Raw genomic sequence first — 27,029 nt, 5'->3', positions numbered from 1 at the left:
TGGACTCGAGTCCACCAATGCTCCACAGCTAGCTGAATAAAGTCTCTTCCTTCCTCACTGCCGTGTCTGAGGGGCTCTGTCAGCGGCTCAACCTGCAACATGCCCACCTGCAAGTGTCATGTCTTTGGGCAAGTCACCGGATTAATCTTTTTGGGTCTCAGTTTCCACATCAGTTCAACAGGGCAATATCATTTTCCTTACAGTGTTGTTGAAAGAATTACAATTAGCCTGGCTCACTATAGGTAGTCCACAAGTGTCAGCTGCATAAATCTAAAACGCCTAGGCATGCTTGAATAGGACACCTGGGGCACTGGATTTAGAAGGGTGGTTTTGTTTTGTTGTTTGGTTCTCTGGGAACTGGACAAGGTGGCACAGCCAAGGCCCTTCCAACTCTTAAGAATTCTTCCCCAAAGAAAATACTTTGCAAATGCCTCAGCAGAACTCAAAACTATCCACTAACTCTGACACTAAAAAAGTTGGATATCTCAGAAATTACTTCGGATCCTCCGGCGTCCTACCAGGTCTGCAAGCCTTCGATTTGGGGGTGCATGACACAGCCGCTTTTAAGCACACGCCCTCAATTGTTATCCCACCTCCCGGCTCACGGCTGGCCCTCAGGACGCAGAGACCCCTCCTCGCCAGGTTCCCCAGGGCCCCGGGCAGGGGGCTCCGAGCTCTGGCAGCCGCAGAGTTCGCAGAGCTGAGGTCCGCCCGAGGGAGCAGCCGGGCCTCCAGCTCGCAGATCCTCGGAGGCAGGCCGGGAAGCATTTGTGCCCTGCCCCACGCGGCGCTCAGGTCCTTCCCGGGTCACTGTCCCGGTGCCCGCGCCCTTCTTCCACTCGCGGGCGACACCCGACGCCGCTCCGGCCCCGCCCCCGCATCTCAGCCCCGCCCCCGCATCTCAGCCCCGCCTCCTAACCGCCTAGAGCCCCGGCCCCGCCCACGCCCCGCCTCAGGTTCCGGCTTCGATTTCAGCCTGGCCCCGCCCTCAACCCTGGCCGTTCTCCGCCCGACCCCACCCCCGAGCCCCGGCAGTCCCAGACTCCCGGCCCCGCCCCCGAACCCCGTCCCCGCCCCCGAGTCCCGCCGCCTTGGAGCCCCGGACGCCCAAGGTCGGGGCTAGACATGGCGAACGCGGCCTGGAGACTGGCGCAGCGTTCGTGTCCGAGGTAAGCTTGGAGCCCCGGCCGCCGGCCCAAGGTCGCCCACAGGAGACGGCTGTCCAGGCGAAGGTCGCCGCCGGTGGGAGCCCCCGCTCCCTGTTATCTTGTCTGGGTGGCAACAGAATTTTGTTTTGCCGGTTTTCCAGCGAGAGTTCGCTGGAGTGACCACCTAACGCGCGCGCCCTCCTGCACCGCTGGGCCCAGAGTGGTCAGGAGGGACGCGTCGTGAGGTCAGGGCTGCGGCTGCCTGTCCCCAGTCCCCAAAGTCTCCGCCGGCGTCCGCGCAGCGCTCCCATCCTCTTGGGGCCGGACTGCGGGCCCTTGAGCCGCCCCCGCTGGGCACAGTGCTTCCTCCGGCGCCCGGGCCTGCACTTCCCAGCCGGATGCTTCTGGGGTGCAAAGCGTTACTTGCTGAAAGTGAGGTAAACGTAAGCAGTTATCACCCGTGTGGACTCACGCTCTTTGCTTTTTGGAGAACACGTATGCAATGAAGCGAAGTGGCCGTGTGCGCAGTGACTGCTGAGAAGCGCGCTCCACCTCCCTGGGATGCCGGGAACCCAGCAGGAATCTGTGTATAGGGAACAAAACCGGAACACGATGGTGGCCTTGAAGTGGTGGAATTATAAGTGATTTTCCAGACTTTAGGTATTTTCTTATATGGTCGTGTTTTTGCAATTTGTTTTTAAAACTCACGCATTGTTTAAAAATAAATTTGTGGCTGGGCGCGGTGGCTCACGCCTTTAGTCCCAGCACTTTGGGAGGCCAAGGCGGGTGGATCACGAGGTCAAGAGATCGAGACCGTCCTGGTCAACATGGTGAAACCCCGTCTCTACTAAAAATATAAAATATTAGCGGGGCATGGTGGCACGTGCCTGTAATCCCAGCTACTCAGGAGGCTGAGGCAGGAGAATTGCCTGAACCCAGAAGGCGGAGGTTGCGGTGAGCGAGATCGCGCCATTGCACTCCAGCCTGGGTAACAAGAGCGAAACTCCGTCTCAAAATAAGTAAATAAGTAAATAAATAAATAAATAAATAAATAAATAAATAAATTTGTTCCACATTTTGTGGAAACTTGCACATTTCGGCTTTCTGTGGACACTTTAAATTTTACTTTCGTTTTCTACTTGGAATTTGTCATGTAGGTTGCAGTTTTTCCCTTTACAGAAAGGCAGTTTAATATAAAACTTACTGTAGGCTGGGCGTGGTGGCTCACGCCTGTAATCCAAGCACTTGGGAGGCCAAGGCGGGCGGATCACCTGAGGCCGGGAGTTCAAGACCAGCCTGACCAACATGGTGAAACCCCGTCTTTAAAAAATGTAGAAAAAAAAACTTACTGTAGACTGATCTTACTGAATCAATTATTAACTCCAAGGTTTGAACCTAGAGTTCATTGTACCATTTTCGAGTTACGTAATTGTGTTTGGGGAGTGATACATGTTAGGTTTGGGCTTTGTAACCTGTATTATTTTAATCATCTTTGATGCCATTAACTCCATTATTCAGGGTCATCGTCGTGAACATCCATGTTTTGCTTGTGGCCTGAGTCCTTTGAAGTTTGCCACCCCACCCCCGCTCACTGTGTGTGCTTAAAAACGTGCTGATCACCCCGCGGTGCTTGCTGTTTCTGCTCTGCTCCTGGCTGGCTGGTTGAACATACCCACAGAACGGGACAAGCCTGCTGAGCCCGCTTCACTGACTCCCTTGCGCTGCGGGTAGATTCCCTCCCACCTGCTGAGAAGGCTGCGGCTCTGTCTGGAATGCCAGCATCTGTACATATGTCCTTTTGAACATTTCTTGTATGTTCAGCCATTCTCCCCGCCTTCCACCTGTGTCCATGTTGGAACACCGGTTTTGCCAGCAAAGAGGGAAAAATTGACCTGATATTAGTTTATGGCTTGTTTAGCAGTGAGTGCAGAAGCTGTTTTAGGACTTTGGGACACTGTGCTGATTTCTGTGCGCTTAGCTGTTCACTATCTTGCATGCTCTTCATTTACTTCTGTCTATGGCAAAATGTACATAGTCATTCCTGTTCTGGCTGCTTTTATCTTTAATTGCTTACAAATACCTCACTGGATGGTTATTTACTTTTCCCTTTATTTATTTATTTTATTTACCGTTAGCTTCTGTATTGATTTCTTGTCTTGAAATCCTTACAGCCAATTATTTGCAGCCAGTTTGCTGGGGCAGGTATAAAGAAAACATTTACGGACAAACATGGAATTTTGCTATGTATGGGCTGGGAACAATTAGAAATCAGGCTGCAGAAATGTGAGGGTTGGGAACAAGTAGAAATCAGTGTGCCTCATTGTAGTCATCTGCAGGTCATTAGTTTCCCAGTAGTTCAGCTGCACATGAATAGAACAGCAATGAGAGCCAGTCAGAAGGACTTTGAAAATGCAATGAATCAGGTGAAACTCTTGAAGAAGGATCCAGGAAACGAAGTGAAGCTAAAACTCTACGCACTATATAAGCAGGTAAATAAATGCCTCCTGTCTGACATTATTTAAAGAATGTTGGGCAAATGACTCCTTAAATAGATACACTGTGTGTTTACTAAAATGTCGCCTTAATATTTTGGGTTTGTCTTGCTCCCTCTTCTCTGAAGAGTATATATATATGTCATTTTTTTAATATTATCTTGAAATACTATTCATAAAGTAACTCCTCTGTGTCATGCCAGAGTAAAAGAGACTTATGAAATACAATATTCGCATTTGTAGACCTTACTTGGCTCTTGATTAGAATAAATCAATTGCAAAAGGTATTTTTAAGACAATTGGGGAAGTTTTGAATAAGGACAGAGTATGAGAAGATGCCTAGAAATCATTGTTAATGGTGTCAAGGTTACATAAATGTTGATATTTTCAAGAAATGGGTACTAAGGATATAGAGGTGAAATAGCATGGATGGTTGAAGTTCTCTAAGTACAAAAAGAAAGAAAAGGACAGATGAGGCCAGGCATGGTGGCTCACACCTAATTCCAGCACTTTGGGAGGCTGAGGTGGGTTGATCCCTTGAGGTCAGGAGTTTGAGACCAGCCTGGCCAACATGGTGAAGCTCTGTCTGTACTAAAAATACAAAATTTAGCTGGGCATGGTGGCACAGGCCTGTAATCCCAACTACTTGGGAAGCTGAGGTGGAAGAATTGCTTGAACCTCGGAGGTGGAGGTTGCAGTGAGTAATTGTACCACTGCACTCCATCCTGGGTGACAGAGTGAGACTCCGTCTCAAAAAGAAAAAAAAAAAAAGAAAAGGATAGATGAAGTAAGCAAGGCAATTTGATAATTGTTGAACTCGGGGGATGAGTATTGGGAATTCATTATAATAGTCTATTTTGCAATGTTTGGAAATTTTTGTAACAAAATTTAGAAATGGAAGCTTTTAAGTTCCAATGCCAAAGCCTTCCCTGTCACGTCTGCCTCTCTGGGCTCCTATTTTTCTGTTTTATGTTATGTATTTTGCTGTTTTATGATGGGTATGAGTTTCTCTTTCATATGGGTATGTATAGTAAAAAATTTAACCTTGCCCCAAAAGAGGTGTGGGTTTTCCCTCAGCTTCTGGGAAGTTAATCTCTAAAACCTGATAGGAGTGTCTTTGTTTGCCTGGATTGTCTTCACGATGTTTAGGGTGGGGGCTTCAGGTTACACAATCATACACAGGTAATGGAGCCCCACTAAAAACTCTGGACACTGAGACTGGATGAACTGAGTGTCTCTGGTTGGCAGGACTCCCTGGGTATTGTCACATCAATTCTGGGAGAGGGGTCCTGTCCTGACTCCATGGGGAGAGGACAAGGAAACTCCACATTTGCTACTGCCCCAGACTCCATCCTGTGTGTGTCCTCCAATGACTGATTTTAATATCTATCCTTTCCCTTAATAAACTATTATCTGTGCATTTAACAGCTTGCAATGAGTTCTGGGTGTCTTTCTAGCAAATTATTGCACCTGAGGGTGGTCCTGGGGCCCCTCCAGCCTTGCAGTTGGTGTGAGCATTGAGGACAAGCCCTTATCCTGTGGGCTGTGTCCCCTCTAACTTTTAGGCTGGCTGACTCTTGCCAGGTGACACTATCTCTGTCTATAGAAATTCATAGCCCCCTTTTCAGCCCTTTTTTTTTCTTCTTTTTTAAGACAACATTTCACTTTGTGGCCCAGGCTGGAGAGCAGTGGCACCATCTCAGCTCACTGCAACCTCTGCCTCCCAGGTTCAAGCAATCCTTCTGCCTCAGCCTCACAAGTAGCTGGGATTACAGGCGTCCACCACTATACTCGGCTAATTTTTGTATTTTTAGTAGAGACAGGGTTTCATCATATTGGTCAGGCTGGTCTCGAACTCCTGACCTCCGGTGATCCACTAGTCCTGGCCTCCCAAAGTGCTAGGATTACAGGTGTGAGCCATTGCACCCAGCCTGTTTTTCAAAGACTTTCTTCTTTCCTCTTTTAGCCAACTGTATTATAAAATTTTAAACATTTTAAGTGGAATTTTAAATTGCCTTTTCTAAGAAGTGGTGAGTGGGATATTTTTCCATATCAAAACACCCACTCCACCTGGCCTCAAAAATAAAATTTAATTGCTTTTTGCTTTTACTTACGTGTTCTTCAGTCAGGTTTCCTAAGACCAGTGGCTCTGACAGCCCCCACCCTTGCTGAGGCGTCAGCTACCGTTTTGTTGCCTAGGTACCAAAAGTGCACACTGAATTCGTGGTGTTTTTTTGTACTTTCAGATGGGCTTTTGGAATATGCTGTGCCTTTCCAAATATTTGTTGGCTACTTCCCTTTAAAGATTGTTTGCTTGAATATTTTGATTGATTGTGGAAAATATAAAACTAATGAACCGTTAGATTTTTTTAGAAAGTACTTTCCCAAAACCTTTATCCAGCATTATTTTCATAGACAGTTATAATTTATTTCCAGTCTTTTTTCTGTTGTTTGTGCATTTTCACCAACAACATCAAAGAGACTGGAGGGGAAAATACAGATCAATTTAAGTACTGAGAAAGGAAAGGATTTGGGGAAAACATTCATGTGCCTGTGGATTTTATGGATCTTGAATATTTAGGGCTTCAGTTTACATGGATATTTGACCATTAATTGCCCCTCTCCTTTTCACAGGCCACTGAAGGACCTTGTAATATGCCCAAACCAGGTGTATTTGACTTGATCAACAAGGCCAAATGGGATGCGTGGAATACCCTTGGCAGCCTGCCAAAGGTGAATTTACTAGTTACTCTGCTTTTATTTGCTGTATTTCTAAAGAAGTTTGGTGCTTCTCATTAAGCCGTTATAAATGGAGCCTTCGAGGTCTTGATGTGCGTCTATTCTTCATTGCAAGGTGCTATTTATTAGTATAGTAACTTTCTCAAAGCGCTTATTCGTTGACCATGGGCTAAGGCTGTTTGTCATCTTCCTGTCAGGAAACTGCTCGGCAGAACTATGTGGATTTGGTGTCCAGTTTGAGTTCGTCATTGGAATCCTCTAGTCAGGTGGAGCCTGGAACAGACAGGAAATCAACTGGATATGAAACTCTGATGGTGACCTCCGAAGATGGCATCACAAAGATCACATTAAATCGGCCTGCAAAGAAAAATGCCATAAACGTTGAGGTAATATTACCTGCCCTTGGAGTTTGTCTTGTTTTTCTTTTCTTCTTCTATGTGTTTCATACAAAAGCTGTAGAGTTTCAGCATCATTCCTATTTTATCGTATCACTTGTTTGATTTCTGCAGGAAGGTTGGTAATTGTGGCTACTTCATACAACAGAGTTGAGTATTCATTGTTTATAGTTTACGAACTTCAGGTAGGTTCTGATATACCCAAAAGGCACTGTGACTTTCCTAATAATGGAAGCACAAATAAATTAATATAAATGAAACATGTTGCTATGAGAGAATTTGCATAGAAGCCCTCTAAGGTTGGTGTAGACTGCTCCCAGAAGTATCTTCATGTCACTTAGACTAGAAAGTAGGTCTTTCTGCTTGCCTGGGGGCTTCATGTTTTATTAGTAGAGGGAGAAAGGGAAGAAGGACTTCCCCTTAAACAAATCATAACCCAACTCTGCTTTAAAGTAGCTGCTTCACTCGGCAACTTTAGAATTTAAATCCCTCATTGAATTAGAATGACAATAACCACTTTAGCCCCTTCTCCTTGAAAAAAAAGTATAGAGAATTGGATGCTTGGTGCTCAACTGGCACTAAAATTTTGAAAGGACAGTGACCACTGGGTTAATAATCGCCCCTGTGATGCCGGGTGTGGTGGCTCACACCTGTAATCCCAGCACTTTGGGAGGCCGAAGCAGGCAGATCACCTGAGTTCGGGAGTTTGAGACCAGCCTGACCAACATGGAGAAACCCTATCTCTACTAAAAATACAGAATTACCTGGGCATAGTGACACATGCCTATAGTCCCAGCTACTGAGGAGGCTGATGCAGGAGAATCGCTTGAACCCAGGAGGTGGAGGTTGCAGTGAGTTGAGATCGTACATTGCACTCCAGCCTGGGCAACAGGAGGGAAACTCGGTCTCAAGTAACAATCATCATCATCATCGCCATTGTAGCAGAAAGAGCATACTCACTTTAAAATCATCTTCAGAATTTCATGAAGTGGGATATGTCATTCAACTAATAAAGCATTTAATTCTCAAACTTCGTTTCCACTTTCCCCTGACTCATTTCTCTACAAACATGGTAATAATAGCTATTCTGTACAGAGTGCCTAATGAGTGCCAGCACTCTCCACACAGAGGTTTATTTAATTCTCATAAGGAGCCTATTGTTGTCATTACTCAACAATAAAATAGTTTAAGAAGTAACTTGTTCAACTTTACATAACAAATAAACAGCAAAACCTAAATTGAAACCCTGATAGTCGGGCATGGTGGCTCACACCTGCAATTCCAGCAATTTGGAGGCCAAGGTGGGCAGATCACTTGAGGTTGGAGTTCAAGACCAGCCTGGCCAATATGGTGAAACCCTGTCTATACTAAAAACACAAAAAAATTAGCTAGGCGTGGTGGTACACGGATGTAGTCACAGCTACTCAGGAGGCTGGGGCAGGAGGTGGAGGTTGAGCCAAGATCACGCCATTCCACTCTAGCCTGGATCCTGCAGCAAGACTCCATCTCAAAAAAAAAAAAAAAAAAAAGTAAAGAAACCCTGATAATCTGTCTCCTAATCCTGGTCTCACCAGTCGCCCTGCTGTGTTGTGTTATCACAACTATAATAATGGTGGAATGAGTTTCTTGTCACTTCCATCAAGAGAAATGCTTAGATGCTTATTTATACACAGTCATCCCTCTGTACCCAATGGGAATTGGTTCCAGGACCTCCTTATGGACACCAAAATCCTCAGAACCTGAAGTCCTTCATAAAAAGGCATAATATTTGCATATAACCTTTCTATAAACTCCCATATACTTTAAATTATCTCTAGAGTACTTATAATACTGAACATAATGTAAATGCTATGTTAAATAGTTGTTTTAGTGTATTGTTTAGGGACTAATGATAAGAAAAAAAGTACATGTTCAGTGTAAATAGAGAATTCTTTTCCAGATTTTTTTGATCTGTGATTGGTAGAATCCATGGATATAGAACCTGTGGATACAGAGGGCCAGCTGTTTTATGTAAAGTCCATGTTTGTTTTCCAGTATATTTGTATCTATAAGTATCAGCCCTCTTCATCATTCTTCCCTCATTGAAATCTCATCTAAGATTTCAATCAAAATTGCACCTGTTTTAAATGCATTAAAAGCTATATAGCTGCATATCCAAGATTTTCAGAAGTGTTGCTGATTTAAAATTTTGAGTCACCTTCCTTGAATACCATTGCAGTGTCTTGAAAAGTCCAGCCTTTTGGTAGTCACTTAACGGTCCCCAGACTGCCAGGGACTTCCTTGAGGTCACAACAGAGATGTTGTTTTATGGAAAGTTCTCTCTGACCACCTCCCACTCGGCCCACCCTAGATAAGCCTCAGCACCTCCTCTTGAGTTCCCTGCTGCTTCGAACGTTCCATCCCCCACCTCATTTGAACATTGTTGTCCTCTGTTAATTCCAAAAGCTCAAGGACTATGTCTTTCTTGTTCCCTTTTGGAAAAAAAGTGGTTTATAGCCGCCAGCTCCTACCATAGCACCAGGTACATAGTATGCACCAAGTAATCGTAAAAGGAATGAAAATTATTTTTGGTGTATTGGTCCACTGTTTTGGTTATAAAATACAACCAAAATAAATGTTAGGCACTTTGCTGAGAGCAGGCTTTCAGCCTAACATTTAGTGAGTCCACTGGTTAATGATTCCTGTGTTCAGAGTTCTTTTCTTTGACTTCCCATTACACAGATGTATCATGAAATTATGCGTGCACTTAAAGCTGCAAGCAAGGATGACTCATCCATCACTGTTTTAACAGGTAAGACATTTTCTCAGACGTCCTAATTATATTTCTATTTTGAGGAGGTCTCTTAATAGATAGGAAATTGAGTTTAAAAGCTCCAAGATTGGGAGGCCATGGCAGGCAGATCACGAGGTCAGGAGTTCCAGACCAGCCTAACCAACATGGTGAAACCTCATTTCTACTAAAAATACAAAAATTAGCTGGGTTTGGTGACACATGCCTGCAATCAGAGCTACTCAGGAGGCTGAGGCAGGAGAATGGCTTGAACCTAGGAGGTGGAGGTTGCAGTGAGCTGAGATTGTGCCACTCTACTCTACCCTGGGTGACAGAGTGAGACTTCTTCTCAAAAAAAAATTTTTTTTGTCCAGTACTGTTATACTCCAATTTATAAATATACAAAACATGTAAGAAACACAGATATCCACTCCTTCGCAATTACCCAACATAAATTAAAATACATATATCCACAAAAAGACTTTCATAGGAGCAGTCATGGTAACCTGATTTATAATTGCCAAAACCAGAAAACAACTCAAATGTTCAAAAACAAATGGATTCCAAAAGTAACTGCGGTTAAAAAAAGTAAAAAAAATAAAATTCAAAAACACATGTCTGAATAAATTAATTGTTGACTATACAGCGGAATACTCAGCAATACAGTGGAATAAATGATACAAGAATATGGATGCATCTTTAAAACACAGTTCAGGCCGGGCGCGGTGGCTCAAGCCTGTAATCCCAGCACTTTGGGAGGCCGAGGCGGGTGGATCACGAGGTCGAGAGATCGAGACCATCCTGGTCAACATAGTGAAACTCCGTCTCTACTAAAAATACAAAAAACTAGCTGGGTGTGGTGGCGTGTGCCTGTAATCCCAGCTACTCAGGAGGCTGAGGCAGGAGAATTGCCTGAGCCCAGGAGGCGGAGGTTGTGGTGAGCCGAGATCGCGCCATTGCACTCCAGCCTGGGTAATAAGAGCGAAACTCCGTCTCAAAAAAAAAAAAAAGAAAACACAGTTCAGCTGCCAGGCGCAGTGGCTCAAGCCTGTAATCCCAGCACTTTGGGAGGCTGAGGCAAGTGGATCACGAGGTCAAGAGATCGAGACCATCCTGGTCAACATGGTGAAACCCTGTCTCTACTAAAAATACAAAAAATCAGCTGGGCATGGTGGCACGTGCCTGTAATCCCAGCTACTCAGGAGGCTGAGGCAGGAGAATTGCCTGAACCCAGGAGGCGGAGGTTGCAGTGAGCCGAGATCGTGCCATTGCACTCCAGCCTGAGTAACAAGAGCGAAACTCCGTCTCAAAAAAAAAAAAAAAAAAAAACACACAGTTCAGCAAAATAATGACAGGAGTGTACATATTGTATAAGTCTATTCATAGGAAGTTCTACAGTAGGCAAAAGTTCTTATCTGTGGAAATTGAAGTCAGGTGATTGCCTTGGGGCAGGTGGGATAGTATGGCTAGAAAGGAGCCTACAGGAAACCTCTAGAGTGATGGAGATGTTCTGTGTCTTGTTTTGGATGGTGATCTTGTGGACATTTAAAATTATCAAAATTCCTCTAAATGAACATTTAAAAGCTGGTTGTTTTATTGTATATAAATTATTCTTTAATTAAACACACACACACATTCAGATACACACTTTCAGTGGCTCTGAGAATAAAGAAAAAACTTCCTCATGGGATCTACAAAGCCCCATCAGGTCTAATCTGCTGGTCCTTATCCTGCACCAACTTCCCCCTGGCTTTCTCTGAGTCATGCACAATGGCTCTTATTTCATGTATACTGGGGATAACCTCTCCAAAGAGCCTTTGCACAGGCTGTTCCTTGGTGTGAACTGTTCTTCCTAGCCCTCTTTTTTCTAGCCAACCTGGTCTCTCCTTCAGATCTCAATTCAGTTGCCCCTTCCTTGGGAAAATCCCCTCCTGAACTCCCTGATTAGACCAACCCCCACCTCCAGTACCTACCCTCATTTGATGATGCACCTCTCCTCTATTTCAGCAGTTGCATTAGCTACATTTATCTGTGTGTTTTTATAGATCAGCGTCCAGCATACTCACTAGTTTGTAAGTTAGGGCAAGAACCATCGCTGGTTCTCCAATGTATTTCCCATGCCTAATCATAGAGCTTGACATGCAGTAGATACTCAAGAACTATAGAATGAATGAATGAGGGATCTGTTGATTTTATTATTTATAGGAAATGGGGACTATTACAGTAGTGGGAACGATCTGACTAACTTCACTGATATTCCCCCTGGTGGAGTAGAGGAGAAAGCTAAAAATAGTGCCATTTTACTGAGGTAAGAGTAATTGACATTTGTCTGGTCTCAGAGGGCCCATTCTTAGTCATCAAAGTGGAATTTAGTTGAGCAGACGTGAAATATCTATTTCTCTGTGTCGATCCAATTAATTGTGACTTTGAACAAGCATATTTCTCCAAACTGCCTGTATCCATAGGTGGGCATTCATTCTCTCTCTTTGACCTCTGTTACCTTTTCATCCTGCTGGTCTCATGAGATTTGACTGGAAAACATAAAAGTTAGCTATAGTTGTAAACACAATTATCTTGCTTTAAGACAGAGGAATTTAGCAAACTCTCATCAGCCAGAGGAATGGACGATTGCCATGAATGCTGAAAGTAGGAGACTTGGAGGAACCTTATAAAACACGGGAGGAGGTCATGAAGGCTTTATTCCTGCCACATCTATAATTCTCACTTGCTGTAATATTCCAGTGTGTGCTCAGTCACCCACCCTAATCTCTAAGACTGTGGCTGGTTTCCGGCCCAAACTCACAGCCCAGAATACAAGATTTGACCCAGGGTTGACCCGTAGGTCTCCCTGTTTGGTTTTTCATCCACCGCCATTCAAATGGATGTCCTGGATGAATCTGGTGTGGAAGACCAGAGAAGTGGCAGGACAGGGAGGCACTGTCCATGGTGGCTGTGGAAATACCCAGCCGGCCAGAAACCTTTGTTATCTCAGAGCCAGACTGCCTTGCCCATGCTTCAGTCATGCTGCTTTGGCACATTTAATGATTTTGTGTTTCCATTTCTATAGGGAATTTGTGGGCTGTTTTATAGATTTTCCTAAGCCTCTGATTGCAGTGGTCAATGGTCCAGCTGTCGGCATCTCTGTCACCATCCTCGGGCTATTTGATGCTGTGTATGCATCTGACAGGGTAAGTCAGCTCCCAGAAAGCAAGAGGTCAGGCAAGCAGAGCGAGCCGAGAGACTTTGAATCCTCCTTCAGCGTTGCCAGTCATAAGCAGATTACATGTGGTTTGCAGTAAAATTAACTGAATTTAGATTTTCTCAAAGCATTAGTCTAATTTGACTGATTTTATTTTTCCTTCATTATTAACTTGCATTTTGTTGTGAACACTGTTCCAACTCCAATTATTCCAGTTTCTAATCAAATTCCACAATAGGTATTCAGTTTTCATATCACTCTGAAATACTCAGGAGACACTTGAAAATGTGTTATGGGAGGGAGGAATGGCATATTTGCAGGTTGTGCAAGTGGAGATTATTTGATCCTTTTTTCTAAGTAAATGGATTAGAATTTTAGAATAAGAAGGAACTGTGAGCATTATCTACTCTCACTCCCTCCTTTGCCGATAAGGAAACTGAAGCTCTGAGAAGTTCCTTGCCCAGAACACAATTCAGCCTTGTGTTCACCATTGCATTATATAGATTTTAGTTTTGATTTTTACTATAATATTAATATCTATGTCATAGTGCAAGATAAAATTTTGAAAGATAGGAAAAAGTACCAAGAAAAGCTGCAAGATAAAAATCACTCCTTACCACCTAGAGGTAACCAGTCCTAACATTTGTGTTATTAACTTATCTTGTTTAACCAGTTCCTGACTGCTGGACCCTAGGCTGTTTCCAATTTTTATCATTTCAAGCACCTAATAACCACCTTTAGGGTTATCAGATTGTTCAAGTGACTTATGCTTATGTGATGGTAAAATGTACTGATTACAGCCTTCTAGGAAACATAGGGTTTTTACCACTGAAGAGATTTCTAGTTTTGTTTAGAGATACTTTCCCCACCAATAGATAGGACCGTATTTTAGCGTCCTTAATTCTTTGAATTTTCTTTTGCTGGATTCCACTGAACCAGATTGGATGCACTGACAGACCTAATTCTTATGAATAATTTTCCCATAAAAATAGCAAATGAGATTCTAGGTGCCAGGCTGCCCAACCTTTGTAGATGGAGGTTTATGTTCAAAGGCAGATATTAGTGTCTTCATTCACATTCTGTGTGTTAGATGACTGATTAGGCATTGACCTGCTTTTAACAGGGTCTGGGTCAATGGTTCCTGACCTAAAATTGGATGTATATTGCATATATACATACATATATATGTATATAAAATGCTAAAAAATTTGGCCCAAAGTAAAATTTATTTGTCAAATAGCATCTACTGATAAAAGTTTACCCAACCAAATAAACCAAGCATCAATTTAAAATAAAGTAAATTGAGGTGGGCAGATCACCTGAGGTCAGGAGTTCAAGACCAGCTTGGCCAACATGGTGAAACATTGTCACTACTAAAAATACAAAAATTAGCTGGGCTTGGTGGCAGCCACCTGTAATCCCAGTGACATTGGAGGCTGAGGCAGGAGAATCACTTAAACCAGGAGGTAGAGGTTGCCGTAAGCAGAGATCGCACCACTGCACTCCAGCCTGGGCAATTGAGCAAGACTCCATCTCAAAAAATAAATAAATAAATAAAATAAAGGAAATAAGCTAAAAGAAAAGGCTGTAGAAAAAAATTGTTTTTATAGGATTTATCATTATTGGCTTCATGAATAAATAGCATATTAAATGGTGGGTTAATATGTAACCCATATAACCAAAATATTAATCAGTACATTTTATCTATTTTTTAATGTGGGCAATGGTTAATAATGCCTATTAGCTCTGTCAGCAAATGATACATTTCTTGTATGAGTTAAGAAAAAGGTATAAATCATAATAACAAATCTTTGAGTGCTTACTGTTGAGACACTCTGTTAATATGTATTATAGATATTATAAATATATGCACACACACATATTCACATAATGTACACAGCAGTCCTACATGAGGACTCAGCGGGGCATGGTGGTTCACTCCTGTAATCCTGGCACTTTGAGTGGCTGAGGCAGGTGGATCACCTGATGTTGGACGTTCAAGACCAGCCTGGCCAACGTGGTGAAACCCTGTCTTTACTAGAAATACAAAAATGAGCTGGATGTGGTAGCATGCTCCTGTAATCACAGCTACTAGGGAGGCTGAGGCAGGAGAATCACTTGAACCCGGGAGGCAGAGGTTGCAATGAGCTGAGATCGTGCCACTGCACTCAAGGCTGGGCAACAAGAGGGATACTCCATCTCAATTAAAAAAAAAAAAAAAAGAAAGAAAGACTGGTTCCCATTTTACAAATGAGAAAACCATGACACAGAGAAGATAAGAAAGTTTCCCAAAGTCACTAAGTATTCTGATCCCAGAGCCTAAGCCCTTAACTCCATCTACTGTTTTCTTTCTGAAAATAAGCATTTTAAATGCCTCTTATTGGCAACTTTGCATGTACCTGTTTGTGTCCCTTTAGCTGCTGTTGGCAGTTTTCTCAGTTTCCTGCTTATATTCCTTCGGCTGTGTCTTCTGGGTACATTTTTTTGAATAAGTTTTCTTTTGGATAAAAAAATGATATATGACATTAACAAAAACTTTTTTTACTATTTTGATTAAAATTTTTATTTCTATGCTGCATATATTATACATCTTCTAACAGTTATGCATTAAAAATAACACCGTGTCTAATTATAGGAAATGAAATCTAAATATTCTTTTACATATTGTAAATTTTAAATTAACATGCTTTCATAATTTATTCATCAAGAAACAGAAAAATGGCCAGGCGCGGTGGCTCACGCCTGTAATCCCAGCACTTTGGGAGGCTGAGGCGGGTGGATCACGAGGTCAAGAGATCGAGACCATCCTGGTCAACATGGTGAAACCCCGTCTCTACTAAAAATACAAAAAATTAGCTGGGAATGGTGGCGTGTGCCTGTAATCCCAGCTACTCAGGAGGCTGAGGCAGGAGAATTGCCTGAACCCAGGAGGCAGATGTTGCGGTGAGCCGAGATCGCGCCATTGCACTCCAGCCTGGGAAAAGAAAAAAAGAAAAAGAAAAGAAACAGAAAAATATGTCTTAAATGTAACAACAACAGAAAACTAAAAATGACAATATACTAAATAACCAATACTGAATTAATTCCAGTAGTTAAAGCCAATCAAAAAACCACTGGGGCAAAATCAAGACAAATGACAGATTGAGGAAACAATTTTTCAACTCATGTAGCAAAGGCTGATCTCTCTACAGTATGTTTTGAAGTTTGTCTATAAAGCGATAGAGCAACAAGCTAATATAAAAATGGGCAATGGTGAGGAATGGATAGGCCACCAAAAAAATGAAATGTAAAGGGCTACTAAAATCATATGAGAGAAACCATTGAGGAAATGAAAAGATAAGCCACAGACCAGGAGAAAAGATTGGCCTCACACTCATCTAATAAAAGACTTGCAACCTGAATGTGTATCTTACAACTAGATAATAAGAAGGTAAACACCCTAACTTAAAAAATAATGGACAAAATATCTTAACAGTTGCTTCACCAAAGAAGATATAAATATGTCTAATAAGTACATGATACGAGACTCAATATTATTAATTGTTAGGGACATGTAAATTAAAACCACAGTGAGACCCCACTACACACCTACTAGCAGGGTTAAAATGAAAAAAACTTTTAATAGCTAGGTTTAGTGAGGATGTGGAGCAATCGAAACTTTCATACATTGCTGGTGGCAATGTCAAATGGTACAACCACTCTAGAAAAGAGTTGAGCAGCTTCTAAGTTAAATATACCTTTACCACACAATCCAGCTATTCAACCACTTAGGTATTTACCTGTGATAACTGAAAACATGTTCACCCAGAGACCTGCACACAAATGTTCCTAATTACCTTTTTGTTAAAATTATCTGAATAGTTTTATTTTTAATTTTTTTTTCAGTTTCATTGTGGTATAATTGACAAATAAGAATTGTAAAGTCGGGTGCTACATAACATTTTAGTCAATGACAGACTGCATGTACAATGGTGGTCCCCTAAGATATACCATATTTTACTATATCTTTTCTATTCTTTTTTTTTTTTTTAATTGAGATGAAGTATCACTCTGTCACCCAGGCTGGAGTGCAGTGGCACGATCTTGGCTCACTGCAACCTCCTCTTCCAGGTTCAGGTAATTCTTGTGCCTCAGCCTCCCGAGTAGCTGGGACTACAGGTGGATACCACCATGCCAGGCCAATTTTTGTATTTCTACTAGAGACAGGGTTTCACCATGTTGGCCAGGCTGGTCTCGAACTCCTGACCTCAGGTGATCTGCCCACCTCAGCCTCCCAAAGTGCTGGGATTACAGACATGAGCCACCACACCCAGCCTACCTTTTCTATGTTTAATATGTTTAGATACACAAATGCCACTTGTTACAACTGCCTAGAGTATTAAGTATAGAAACATGCTGTGCAAGTTGGTAACCTGGAAGCAGTAGGTTCTACCACATAGCAAGATGTGCAGTAGGCTGTACCATCCAAGTATACTCCATGATATTTGCACAATGACAAAATTGCCTAATTATGTATTTCTCAGAACATACCTCCATTGTTAAGCAACACACGACTATATATATTTAAGGTGTTCAACTTGTTTTTCATAGCAGCCTTCTTCATAACAAACTGCTAATATATACAACAGCATGGTGACTTTCAGAAGTCAGACTCAAAAGGCTACAGAATGTAGGATTCCACTTATACAACATTCTATAAAAGTCAAAACTGTAGGGACAGAAAACAGATTAGCAGCTGCGTTGGGTGGGAGGGAGGGACTGGCTACTGAAGGGCCTAGGGAACCTTTTGGGGTTGTGGAAATGTTCTGCATCTCAGTATCAGTGGTAGCTATATAACTGTATTTGTTAAAACTCATCCAATTAGGCACTTTTAAATGGTGAATTGTGTGTGCATATTAACCACATAATCTTAAAATAAATTTTATTAAGCATTGTGAAGTTATAAACAAATCATGATTTTTTAAAATCACACATGATGCTGGGAAGCAAATCATGATTTTTTAAGATCACACATGATGCTGGGTGCAGTGGCTCATGCCTGTAATCCTAGCACTTTGGGAGGCTGAGGCAGGTGGATCACTAGAGGTCAGTTTGAGACCAGCCTGGCCAACACGGCGAAACCCCATCTCTACTAAAAATACAAAAATTAGCTAGGTGTAGCGGCACATGCCTGTAATCCCAGGTACTTGGGAGGCCGAGGTAGGAGAATCACTTGAACCCAGCAGGTTGCAGTGAGCCGAGATTGTACCACTTCACTGCTGCCTGGGCAAAAGAGCGAAACTCCATCTCAAAAAAAAAAAAAAAAGTCACACATTAAAAAGATGGTTTTCTTTTCTCTCCTACCCCCACAGGCAACATTTCATACACCGTTTAGTCACCTAGGCCAAAGTCCAGAAGGATGCTCCTCTTACACTTTTCTGAAGATAATGGGCCCAGCCAAGGTAACTTTCGCAACGTTTAAAAATAGAACATTTTTATGAGTCATCTCAAGAACGAAGGAAGGGTAATCTCATATATTCTCCCTTCTTTCCCTAATATGGACAAAAGATAAGCAAATTATTTGCTCTTCAACTCTAAGAGTTTTACCTGTGGAGGAATCAGGCTATGGGAAGTATCTGCTCTGCAGGAAAATTAGAATTTATCTCTGCACCTCCCAGAACTGGGATCCTTCTCCCAGCTGATTGCTTAGTGCTAGCTGCATGCAAGCAGCACAACACCTCAGCCTTGCAGCTGTGTGGCATTAGTCACTTGAAGGATCAGGGCTGTGCTAACCTCCCTTGGTCTCCTGAGTTTGGAGGCCACTCGGTTGCTTTATGGATGACCAGTATCCCCTAAGGAGAGATATGATATGATGGCACCTTCACTTTCAGAGTTATAGTGAGTATCAGCAGACGAGAGGTTTCATGGGGGCTCACCACTGCCAGAGCCAGTCCCAATCGCAGCAGCCCTTCCATCAGCCTGCCTCACTGGTGTATTAGCTCCCAGGCTGGTTAAGTGGCTGCTTGGGTCTTTCACTGTGTTTCCTAGTTGCCCATGCCCTGTGGCATGACTCAAAGGGGATCATGACAAGACTAGAAGCTGAGAGTGGCTTAGCAAATATTCTTCAAGATCTCAAAGTAGGGCAATGGGATTTGAGCCTGTTTTCATTGCCTACTAGGATTTTGTTAAAAACGTGTATATGTATGTATTTAACCTCATTAGGCTATCACATACCCTGAATTGAACTTGGGAAAAGGGCAGAACTGATTCTAAAAGTCTTAGAGCATTTGGCTATTAGAGCATTCCTTGGCTGGGCACAATGGCCCATGCATGTAATCCTAGCACTTTGGGAGGCCGAGGCCAGTGAATCACTTTAGATCAGGAATTCAAGACCAGCCTGACCAACATGGTGAAACCCCATTTCTACTAAAAATACAAAAAATTAGCCGAGCGTGGTGATGTGTGCCTGTAATCCCAGCTACCCAGGAAGCTGAGGCAGAAGAACTTGAACCCAGGAGGGAGAGGTTTCAGTGAGCTGAGATCATGCCATTGTACTCCAGCCTGGGTGAAAGAGTGAGACTCTGTCTCAAAAAAAAAAACCAAAAAACAAAAATTAGCCAGGTGTGGTGACAGGCACTTGTAATCCCAGTTACTCAAGAGGCTAAGGCAGGAGAATCATTTGAACCCAGGAGGTGGAGGTTGCAGTGAGATTGTGCCACTGCACTCCAGCCTGGGCACCAGAGCAAGACTCTTTGTCGCAAAAAAATAAATAAATAAAAGTGTTTCTTTTCTGGAAGAGAAATTGCAAATGTAGAGAGGATATCCACTTAGTGTCCTCAGTTTTTCTGGAAGCTAACTATACGTCTTTGCTTTCCTTCAGTCAAATAGAACTAATTTGAGTACCAATGCAGGTAAAGAAAACTCTCAGAGCCAGATCACTGGGTAGAGTTTCTAGGGAATGGAATTTCAAAAGTTTCTAAAGATTAACTCAATGACTGTGATTTTTCTTTCCTTTTTTCCTCTTTAAAATAGGAGTTTATAGTGTAGAAAATGGAAAAATCATAGCTGCTCTGGATTATAGAATCAAGCATCTGCTTCAGGTCATTTCTCCCGTGGGCCCCCTAGTCTTGCCTCTCCAGCAACGACACACACGGAAGCAGCAGCCCTTAACAGACCTTCCAGGGAGCCTGCCAATAGTCTCAGCACACAGTTTGCAAACCATTGCCTGTTGAGGCTGTCAGCTTTTCCCTTTCTGGGAATAACAGCAACCTCAAAAGACCTTTAATAAATCTCTCTATGCCTCCTGAAAGCAGTTAACTGAAGCCTTGTTTTATTAAGTTAATATCTTAACCTTGCTTCCTGCTTTTCATTTCAGGCAACAGAGATGCTTGTTTTTGGAAAGAAGTTAACAGCAGGAGAAGCATGTGCTCAAGGACTTGTTACTGAAGTTTTTCCTGACAGCACTTTTCAGAAAGAAGTCTGGACCAGGCTGAAGGCATTTGCAAAGCTTCCTCCAAATGTTAGTATTCATCTTTTACTTTTAAGAACCTTGAAAATAATTTCCTAAGGGAAAAATTTATTTGCCTTCAGAGAATAAGTTATAAAAACACAAGACAGGCCAGGTGCAGCAGCTCATGCCTGTAATCCCAGCACTTTGGGAGACTGAGGCAAGCAGATTACCTGAGGTCAGGAGTTCGAGAGCAGCCTGACCAACATGGTGAAACCCTGTCTCAAAAAAGAAAACACACACACAAGACACATCTTTAGTTAGCTTTAAGCACATCTAAATTTGGGCTTAAAAAATAACTGTAGTAGTGTTATAAATGTAGTAATGTATTTTTTTTGTAAAAATACAGTACTGATTTTTACAAAACTTACCAAATATACCTTCCATTTCTGTGTAGGGACAGAGGGGCACTTCTCTATGGGGGTTGCTTGAGCAGGATGCTAGGCAGTATTTGCTGAGCACTTTCACTTTGGAATCCAGGTGAGAAGCCAGGCAGGTTAGCTACTTTACGAAAGTCTTACCGTATAACATTTTTGTTTTTATATGTGGTAGTAAGTGACTGATTGCTTTTATATTCTTGATATTCAAAATGTAGTCCTAGAACCAGAAGCTTGAGCAGCTACCTGGGGCTTTTTGGAAATGTATTATCACAGGCCTGCCCCACACTTACTGAAGTGATTTATATGCACACCAAAGTTTAAGAAGCACTGTCTTATATTACACACGTGGCTTAAGATTTAACAGGATTAGGGCCCGGCACCGTGGCTCATGCCTGTAATTCGAACACTTTGGGAGGCCAAGGCGGGTAGATCACCTGAGGTCAGGAGTTCAAGACCAGCCTGGCCAACATCACAAAACCCCTTCTCTACTAAAAAAATACAAAAATTAGCTGGTGGTGGGTGCCTGTATTCCCAGCTACTCAGGAGGCTGAGACAGGGAGAATTGCTTGAACCAGGGAGGCAGAGGCTGCAGTGAGCCAAAATCGCACCACTGCACCTGGGCAACAGAGTAAGACTGTATCTTAGACAAATAAAAAAGAGTTAACAGGAGTAGTTAAATGAACGTGGGAGAAACAAGAACCAGAATCATAGAATAATCCCACTCCTATTAGATTAACTTTTTTTTTGAGACAGAGTCTTGCTCTTGTCACCCAGGCTGGAGTGTAATGGCATGATCTCAGCTCACTGCAACCTCTGCCTCCCGCGTTCAAGCAATTCTCCTGACTCAGCCTCCTGAGTAGCTGGGATCACAGGCATGTGCCGCCACAACTGGCCAATTTTTTTGTTTTTAGTAGAGATGGGGTTTCACCATGTTGGCCAGGCTGGTCTCAAACTCCTGACCTCAGCCTCCCAAAGTGCTGGTATTACAGGCATGAGCCACCACACCCAGCCTAGATTAACTCTTAACCTTATCGTTGGTTTTATTTTTCCAGGCCATGAGAATTTCAAAAGAGGTAATCAGGAATAGAGAGAAAGAAAAACTACACGCTGTTAACGCTGAAGAATGCAGTGTCCTTCAGGAAAGATGGCTGTCGGATGAATGCATGAATGCAGTGGTGAACTTCTTATCCAGAAAATCAAAACTGTGATGACTACTATAACAGAGTGAAGCAAGTCCAAGGAAGGATGTGCTGTTTCTTCTGATTTCCAGTACTTGAACTAAATAAGCTTCATTGTGCCTTTTGCAGTGCTAAAATGTCAATTACAGTGATGATATTTCACAACAGCCCTAATGAATAAAAAATTTTGTAAAGCAAGCTTAAGAATTCACATAGGTGGGAGTGTAAATTAGTTCAACCATTGTGGAAGACAGTGTGGTGATTCCTCAAGGACCTAGAAATAGAAATTCATTTTGACCCAGCAATCCCATTACTGGGTATATATCCAAAGGATTATAAATCGTTCTACTATAAGGACACATGCACACAAATGTTCATTGCAGCACAGTTTACAATAGCAAAGACCTGGAACCAACCCAAATGCCCATCGATGATAGACTGGACAGGGAAAATGTGGCACATATATACCATGGAATGTTATACAGCCATCAAAAATGATGAGTTCGTGTCCTTTGTAGGGACATGGATGAACCTGGAAACCATGATTCTCAGCAAACTGACACAAGAGCAGAGAATCAAACACTGCATGTTCTCACTCAGGCAGGTGTTGAACAGTGAGAACACATGGACACAGGGAGGGGAGCACTACACACTGGGGTCTGTTGGGGGGGAATGGGGGAGGGACAGTGGGGGGTGGGGAGTCAGGGAGAGATAGCATGGGGAGAAATGCCAGATATAGGTGAAGGGGAGGAAGGCAGCAAATCACACTGCCACATATGTACCTATGCAAAAATCTTGCATGTTCTTCACATGTACCCCAAAACCTAAAATGCAATTAAAAAATAATAATTTTAAAAGAAGAATTCACATAGGTTTTTGGTAAGAGTCTTACATCTTTTGACATGAATCGTTGTTGCCAGGAACACTGGAACATGTTGCCTGGGATCCTACTTTGAAAAGCACTCACAGCATTACAGGCTGAAGTCATGTCTTTGAATGCCACTATAGCACTTTGACGTCCACAAACAGTTACTGACTGAATTGGGCCGAATGCTGACAGCCTGCAGATCACTGACTTGAGGTCTTCAGCGGGCTGCATGTTCTTTTTCAGCCATCTAGCAAGGGAGCAAAATGGAAGGAATTGTATTACTAGAAAACAAATCATCTTAGTTGTTTCTTTTCTTTTCTTTTTTTTTTTTTGTACAGTTTTACACTGTACAAAACAGGGTCATTTCATTGGAAAGCAATGTTCTGTATCGGTAATTGTTTTCTTATTTGTTAGAGAGTCCCATTCTTGTTTAATGTGATACTTAATGGACATCATACCTGCAAGCTGCCTTGATTGTCCTTGCAGCATCCTGTTTTGGTTAATGTCATAGCTATCACTTAACAAGGACTGAGGGTGTAATTCCAAGGGCTACAGAAAAGGATGGGATATTTTTCTTTTCCAAATACTGGTCTTCCTTTTGACCTTTCCTTCAAGGTCAAAGTTAGCAAACTCACCAAATCTCTAACTTTTTAGTTCTAAATTTTTTTTTATTTATTTATTTTTGAGAGGGAGTCTCACTCTGTCACCCAGGCTGGAGTGCAGTGGTGCAATCTTGGCTTACTGCGATCTCTGCCTCCCAGGTTCAAACAATTTTCCTGCCTCAGCCTCCTGAGTAGCTGGGACTACAGGCACGTGACATCATACCTGGCTAATTTTTTTATTTTTAGTAGAGACAGGGTTTCAACATGTTGGCCAGGGCTGGTCTCGAACTCCTGACCTAAGGTGATCCACCCGCCTCAGCCTCCCAAAGTGCTGGGATTACAGGTGTGAGCCACCGCTCCCAGCTAGTTCTAAATTTTTTATTCCAGTAATTGTAATCCAAAATGTTCAGTTTTATAGAAAATATAGGAATAGAAATAAGCATTAGTTTTGATTGAGCAGTTACTAGTGCTTAATGCCCACGATCATATTTTATTCACCAAAAACTGCCAAAAATTAAAAATGAGGTAGGTCTGTTGCTACTAACCGTTTTCAACTAGGCGTCCCAAGGCATGGAGATTAAAGTAGCCTATCCAGAGTGAAACTCGCAGTAAATGTCAAAATGAAGATAAAAATGCAGGCAGAGTTCTCCTTCCACGACGACAGCACAAGCCAACTACTGCCCACTCCTCCCACTAATTACAGCTAAAATCTCTAGATGAAATATGAAAAAGAACTACTTGAGCATCCTGAAATTAATCAAAAGCTGGTGGATTATGGAAGGGTGTCAAAAAACACAGAAGCAACTGCACAAGGATAAGTTTCCCAGATTACGAGAAATAAACACAATTGCTGGAATCTATCTCCTGAGCGTGGTATTAGAAGTAATGGCAAAAACTGTGATTGCTTTTGCATCAGACTAATATTTTGGCCTCAAAGGCACACCCTTATTGTGGAGCAGTGCTTTGATGACCATGGAGTGGCCAGCCAAACAGGAGTTGAGGAAAACAACACCTTGAAAATAAAAAAGGCCCTCGGGGCTAAAGAGTGAAAGCAAGAAGACAATTCCAGAGCAGAGAAGAAAACATTCCAATTCTGCATATGAACCCATGCAAGTCTGATTCCTAAGTGAGACAGACTCAAACCAGCAGAGCAAAGGCTTTGCGAAGGATACTGGGATTTTAAACACCACCCACAGAAGATCAAGACAGCTTACAGTCTGAACCTAACCAGATTTATTACTTGCTAAAACAAAAACAGCATTTTCTAGATGATCATAACATGATCCACAAAAACATAACTTCCATCCAATGCCACAATATAGTAAATATTATACTGTGTGGATCCTGGGATCCCTGTCCAGTTGTTTCTGTGTCTATTATGTCATATGGATCATAATATTTACAACATTGTGTGACATACAAAAAAAAAAAAAAAAAAACATGGAAATCTGAATGCTTGGGTGAAACAGACAATCAGCACATGTCAATCCTCTGATGACCTGGACTTCGGAATTGTCACACACAGTCTTTAGTTCTTATAACCACATTCCATGAGGTAAAGAAAAATACAATAGAAATGATTTTAAAATATATGAATTTATTTGCTTCTTGGCCTTTTGGCTAAGATCAAGTGTAAAATATATGAATTTTCAACAGAGAAACAACTATTGAAAAGAGAACTAAACAGAAAATTTAGAACTAAAACTGTAAAAAATAAAAATTCGCTGAATAGACTCACTAGATGCAAACTAAATGAAAAAGGAAGGAGTCAATGAACCTTGAAGATGTATCAGTAGGATCTGCCGCCAGGCGGGGCTGGTGAAGAAATCCAAGGCTGTGCTGGATTACCACGATGACAACTTCGCCATCGTCTTTGCAGCCATTGGGGTGAACATGGAGACAGCCAGGTTCTTCAAGTCTGACTTTGAGCAGAATGGAACCATGGGGAAAGCCTGCCTCTTCCTGAACTTGGCCAATGACTCCACGATTGAGCGGATCATCACCCCGCGCCTGGCACTCACCACTGCTGAATTCCTCGCCTACCAGTGTGAGAAGCATGTGCTGGTCATGCTGACGGACATGAGTTCTTATACAGAGGCCTTGCGGGAGGTCTCTGGTGCTGGAGAGCAGGTGCCTGGGCGCCGATGCTTTCCTGGATATATGTACACAGACCTGGCCACCATCTACGAGAGGGCGGGCCGCGTGGAGGGTCGGGGCGGATCCATCACGCAAATCCCCATCCTCACCATGCCCAACAACGGTATCACCCACCCCATCCCAGACTTGACGGGCTTCATCACAGAGGGACAGATCTACGTGGACAGACAGCTTCATAAAAGACAGGTCTACCCTCCCATCAACGTGCTCCCTTCACTGTCTCGGCTGATGAAGTCAGCCATTGGGGAGGGCATGACAAGAAAGGACCATGGAGAGGTCTCCAACCAGCTGTTCGCCTGCTATGCCATCGGGAAGGGCGTGCAGGCCATGAAGGCAGTGGTTGGGGAGGAGGCGCTCACCTCCGAGGACCTGCTCTACCTGGAATTCCTGCAGAAGTTTGAGAAGAACTTCATCAACCAGGGCCCCGACGAGAACCGCTCGGTGTTCGAGTCGCTGGACCTGGGCTGGAAGCTGCTGCGCATCTTCCCCAAGGAGATGATGAAGCGCATCCCGCAGGCGGTGATTGATGAGTTCTGCTCTCGGGAGGGGGCGCCGCAGGACCCCGCGCCGGACACTGCGCTCTAGCCCGGCTCGCTGACACCCGCCGGGACCCTGCTTTCGGCGCCCGGGTCTCCCCTCCATCGCCACCCCAACCAGCAGCTTCTGCGCCGCCCTCCGCCCTCGGCCGGCTCCGACGTGCGGGGGCCGCGCGCTTTATCCCTTTCCTTCTCTCGGTTCCTTTCCCAAGCGCCCCAACCTCCCCCTCCACTCCCGGCGCTGCTGAAGATCCGAAGGTTGTTATGTCTTGCTCTGAGGGGAGAATCTGTATTTTTATGTTAAAAGCCCACTAAATAAAAATAATAAGTAAGTGAAAAAAAAAAGATATTCCATGCCAATAGTAATAGAGCAGAAATGTCTATACTAATTGACAAAATAGACTTTAAGTCAAAAACTGTTAAAAGAGACAAAGACATAATATGATGATAAAAGGCTCAATTTACCAAGAAGATGTGACAATTACAAACATATGCACTAAATAGTGAAATATATGAAGCAAACACTGACAGGATTGAAGAAAAAATAGCTCTGCAATAATAGAAGAAAACTTCAATATCTCCACTTTCTTCAGTGGATAGAAAACCAGGGAAAAGATCACAGGGGAATATAGGACTTGAAAAACACTGCAGACCAACTGGACCCAGCAGGCACATAAGGTACACTCCACCCAACAAAAACAGAATATGAATTTTTCAAGTTCACATGGAGCATTTTCCAAGAAAAACCGTATGTTAAGCCATAGGACATCTTAACAGATTTAAAAATTGAAATACAAAATATCATTTCTGATCACAATGAAATGAAACTAGAAGTGAACAGCAAAAACCTGGACAATTCACAAGCATGTAGAAATTAAACAACACGCTTTTAAGTAACCAGTGGATCAGGAAAGAAATCACAAGGAAAAAATTTAAAAATATTCGGACACAAATAAAAACACAACAAACCAAAACTTATGAGAGGATGTGAAGGAAGTGTTAAAATAGAAATTTGCAGCTGCAAGCACATTAAGAAAATAGATTTCAAATAAACAGCCTAGCTTTACACCACAAGAAAC

At 42.8% G+C, this 27,029-nt stretch overlaps 2 protein-coding genes and 1 pseudogene across 6 annotated transcripts in view; 2 read left to right on the top strand and 1 right to left on the bottom strand.

Moving 5' to 3' along the window:
* The first annotated feature begins 1,060 nt into the window (after positions 1 to 1,060).
* Positions 1,061 to 21,996, top strand: ECI2 (enoyl-CoA delta isomerase 2). 4 transcript variants are annotated; one of them, XM_039462648.2, is made up of 11 exons: positions 1,132 to 1,169; positions 1,639 to 1,808; positions 3,475 to 3,637; positions 6,275 to 6,373; positions 6,577 to 6,765; positions 9,496 to 9,565; positions 11,750 to 11,852; positions 12,612 to 12,732; positions 18,095 to 18,184; positions 20,098 to 20,241; positions 21,662 to 21,996. In XM_039462648.2, the coding sequence occupies exons 3-11, from the start codon at positions 3,515 to 3,517 to the stop codon at positions 21,815 to 21,817; spliced, it is 1,095 nt and encodes a 364-aa protein (XP_039318582.1). In that variant the 5' UTR covers positions 1,132 to 1,169; positions 1,639 to 1,808; positions 3,475 to 3,514; the 3' UTR covers positions 21,818 to 21,996. The 4 variants fall into 4 exon arrangements, with proteins under 4 accessions (XP_039318583.1, XP_039318580.1, XP_074254497.1 ...); XM_039462649.2 differs by lacking the exon at positions 1,639 to 1,808 and having other exon boundaries at positions 1,061 to 1,169; XM_039462646.2 differs by lacking the exon at positions 1,639 to 1,808 and having other exon boundaries at positions 1,103 to 1,585.
* LOC101042888 (testis expressed protein 56) overlaps positions 6,375 to 27,029 on the bottom strand; it is a 74,658-nt gene continuing 54,003 nt past the window's right edge. The window contains exons 4-6 of one of the 2 annotated variants that reach the window (XR_012517412.1): positions 15,143 to 15,240; positions 6,776 to 6,996; positions 6,375 to 6,652 (exon numbers count right to left, since the gene is read on the bottom strand). Coding sequence is in view for 1 of the 2 variants with exons in the window: in XM_074398397.1 (XP_074254498.1) it covers positions 15,157 to 15,240; positions 22,680 to 22,902 (307 nt within the window). In the remaining variant the exon portion in view is untranslated. Of the gene's footprint in view, positions 6,653 to 6,775; positions 6,997 to 15,131; positions 15,241 to 22,679; positions 22,903 to 27,029 lie in introns of those variants that run through there. The other variant, XM_074398397.1, reaches the window with a different exon arrangement.
* On the top strand, positions 23,778 to 25,999 carry LOC104651287 (V-type proton ATPase subunit B, kidney isoform pseudogene; annotated as a pseudogene).

This window comes from Saimiri boliviensis, chromosome 4 (genome assembly GCF_048565385.1).
Source record: "Saimiri boliviensis isolate mSaiBol1 chromosome 4, mSaiBol1.pri, whole genome shotgun sequence".
NCBI classification, from domain to species: domain Eukaryota; kingdom Metazoa; phylum Chordata; class Mammalia; order Primates; family Cebidae; genus Saimiri; species Saimiri boliviensis.
The sequence above is the reverse complement of the archived record's forward strand: the minus strand, read 5'-3'. Positions and strand labels throughout refer to the sequence as shown.

Excerpts from the sequence above, each read along its gene's own strand:
- ECI2 (XM_039462649.2), top strand. The coding sequence starts at position 1,126 with ATGGCGAACGCGGCCTGGAGACTGGCGCAGCGTTCGTGTCCGAG. Across the intron at positions 6,766-9,495 it reads AAAATGCCATAAACGTTGAG|ATGTATCATGAAATTATGCG; the intron begins GTAATATTACCT and ends CCCATTACACAG. Across the intron at positions 11,853-12,611 it reads AATAGTGCCATTTTACTGAG|GGAATTTGTGGGCTGTTTTA; the intron begins GTAAGAGTAATT and ends CCATTTCTATAG.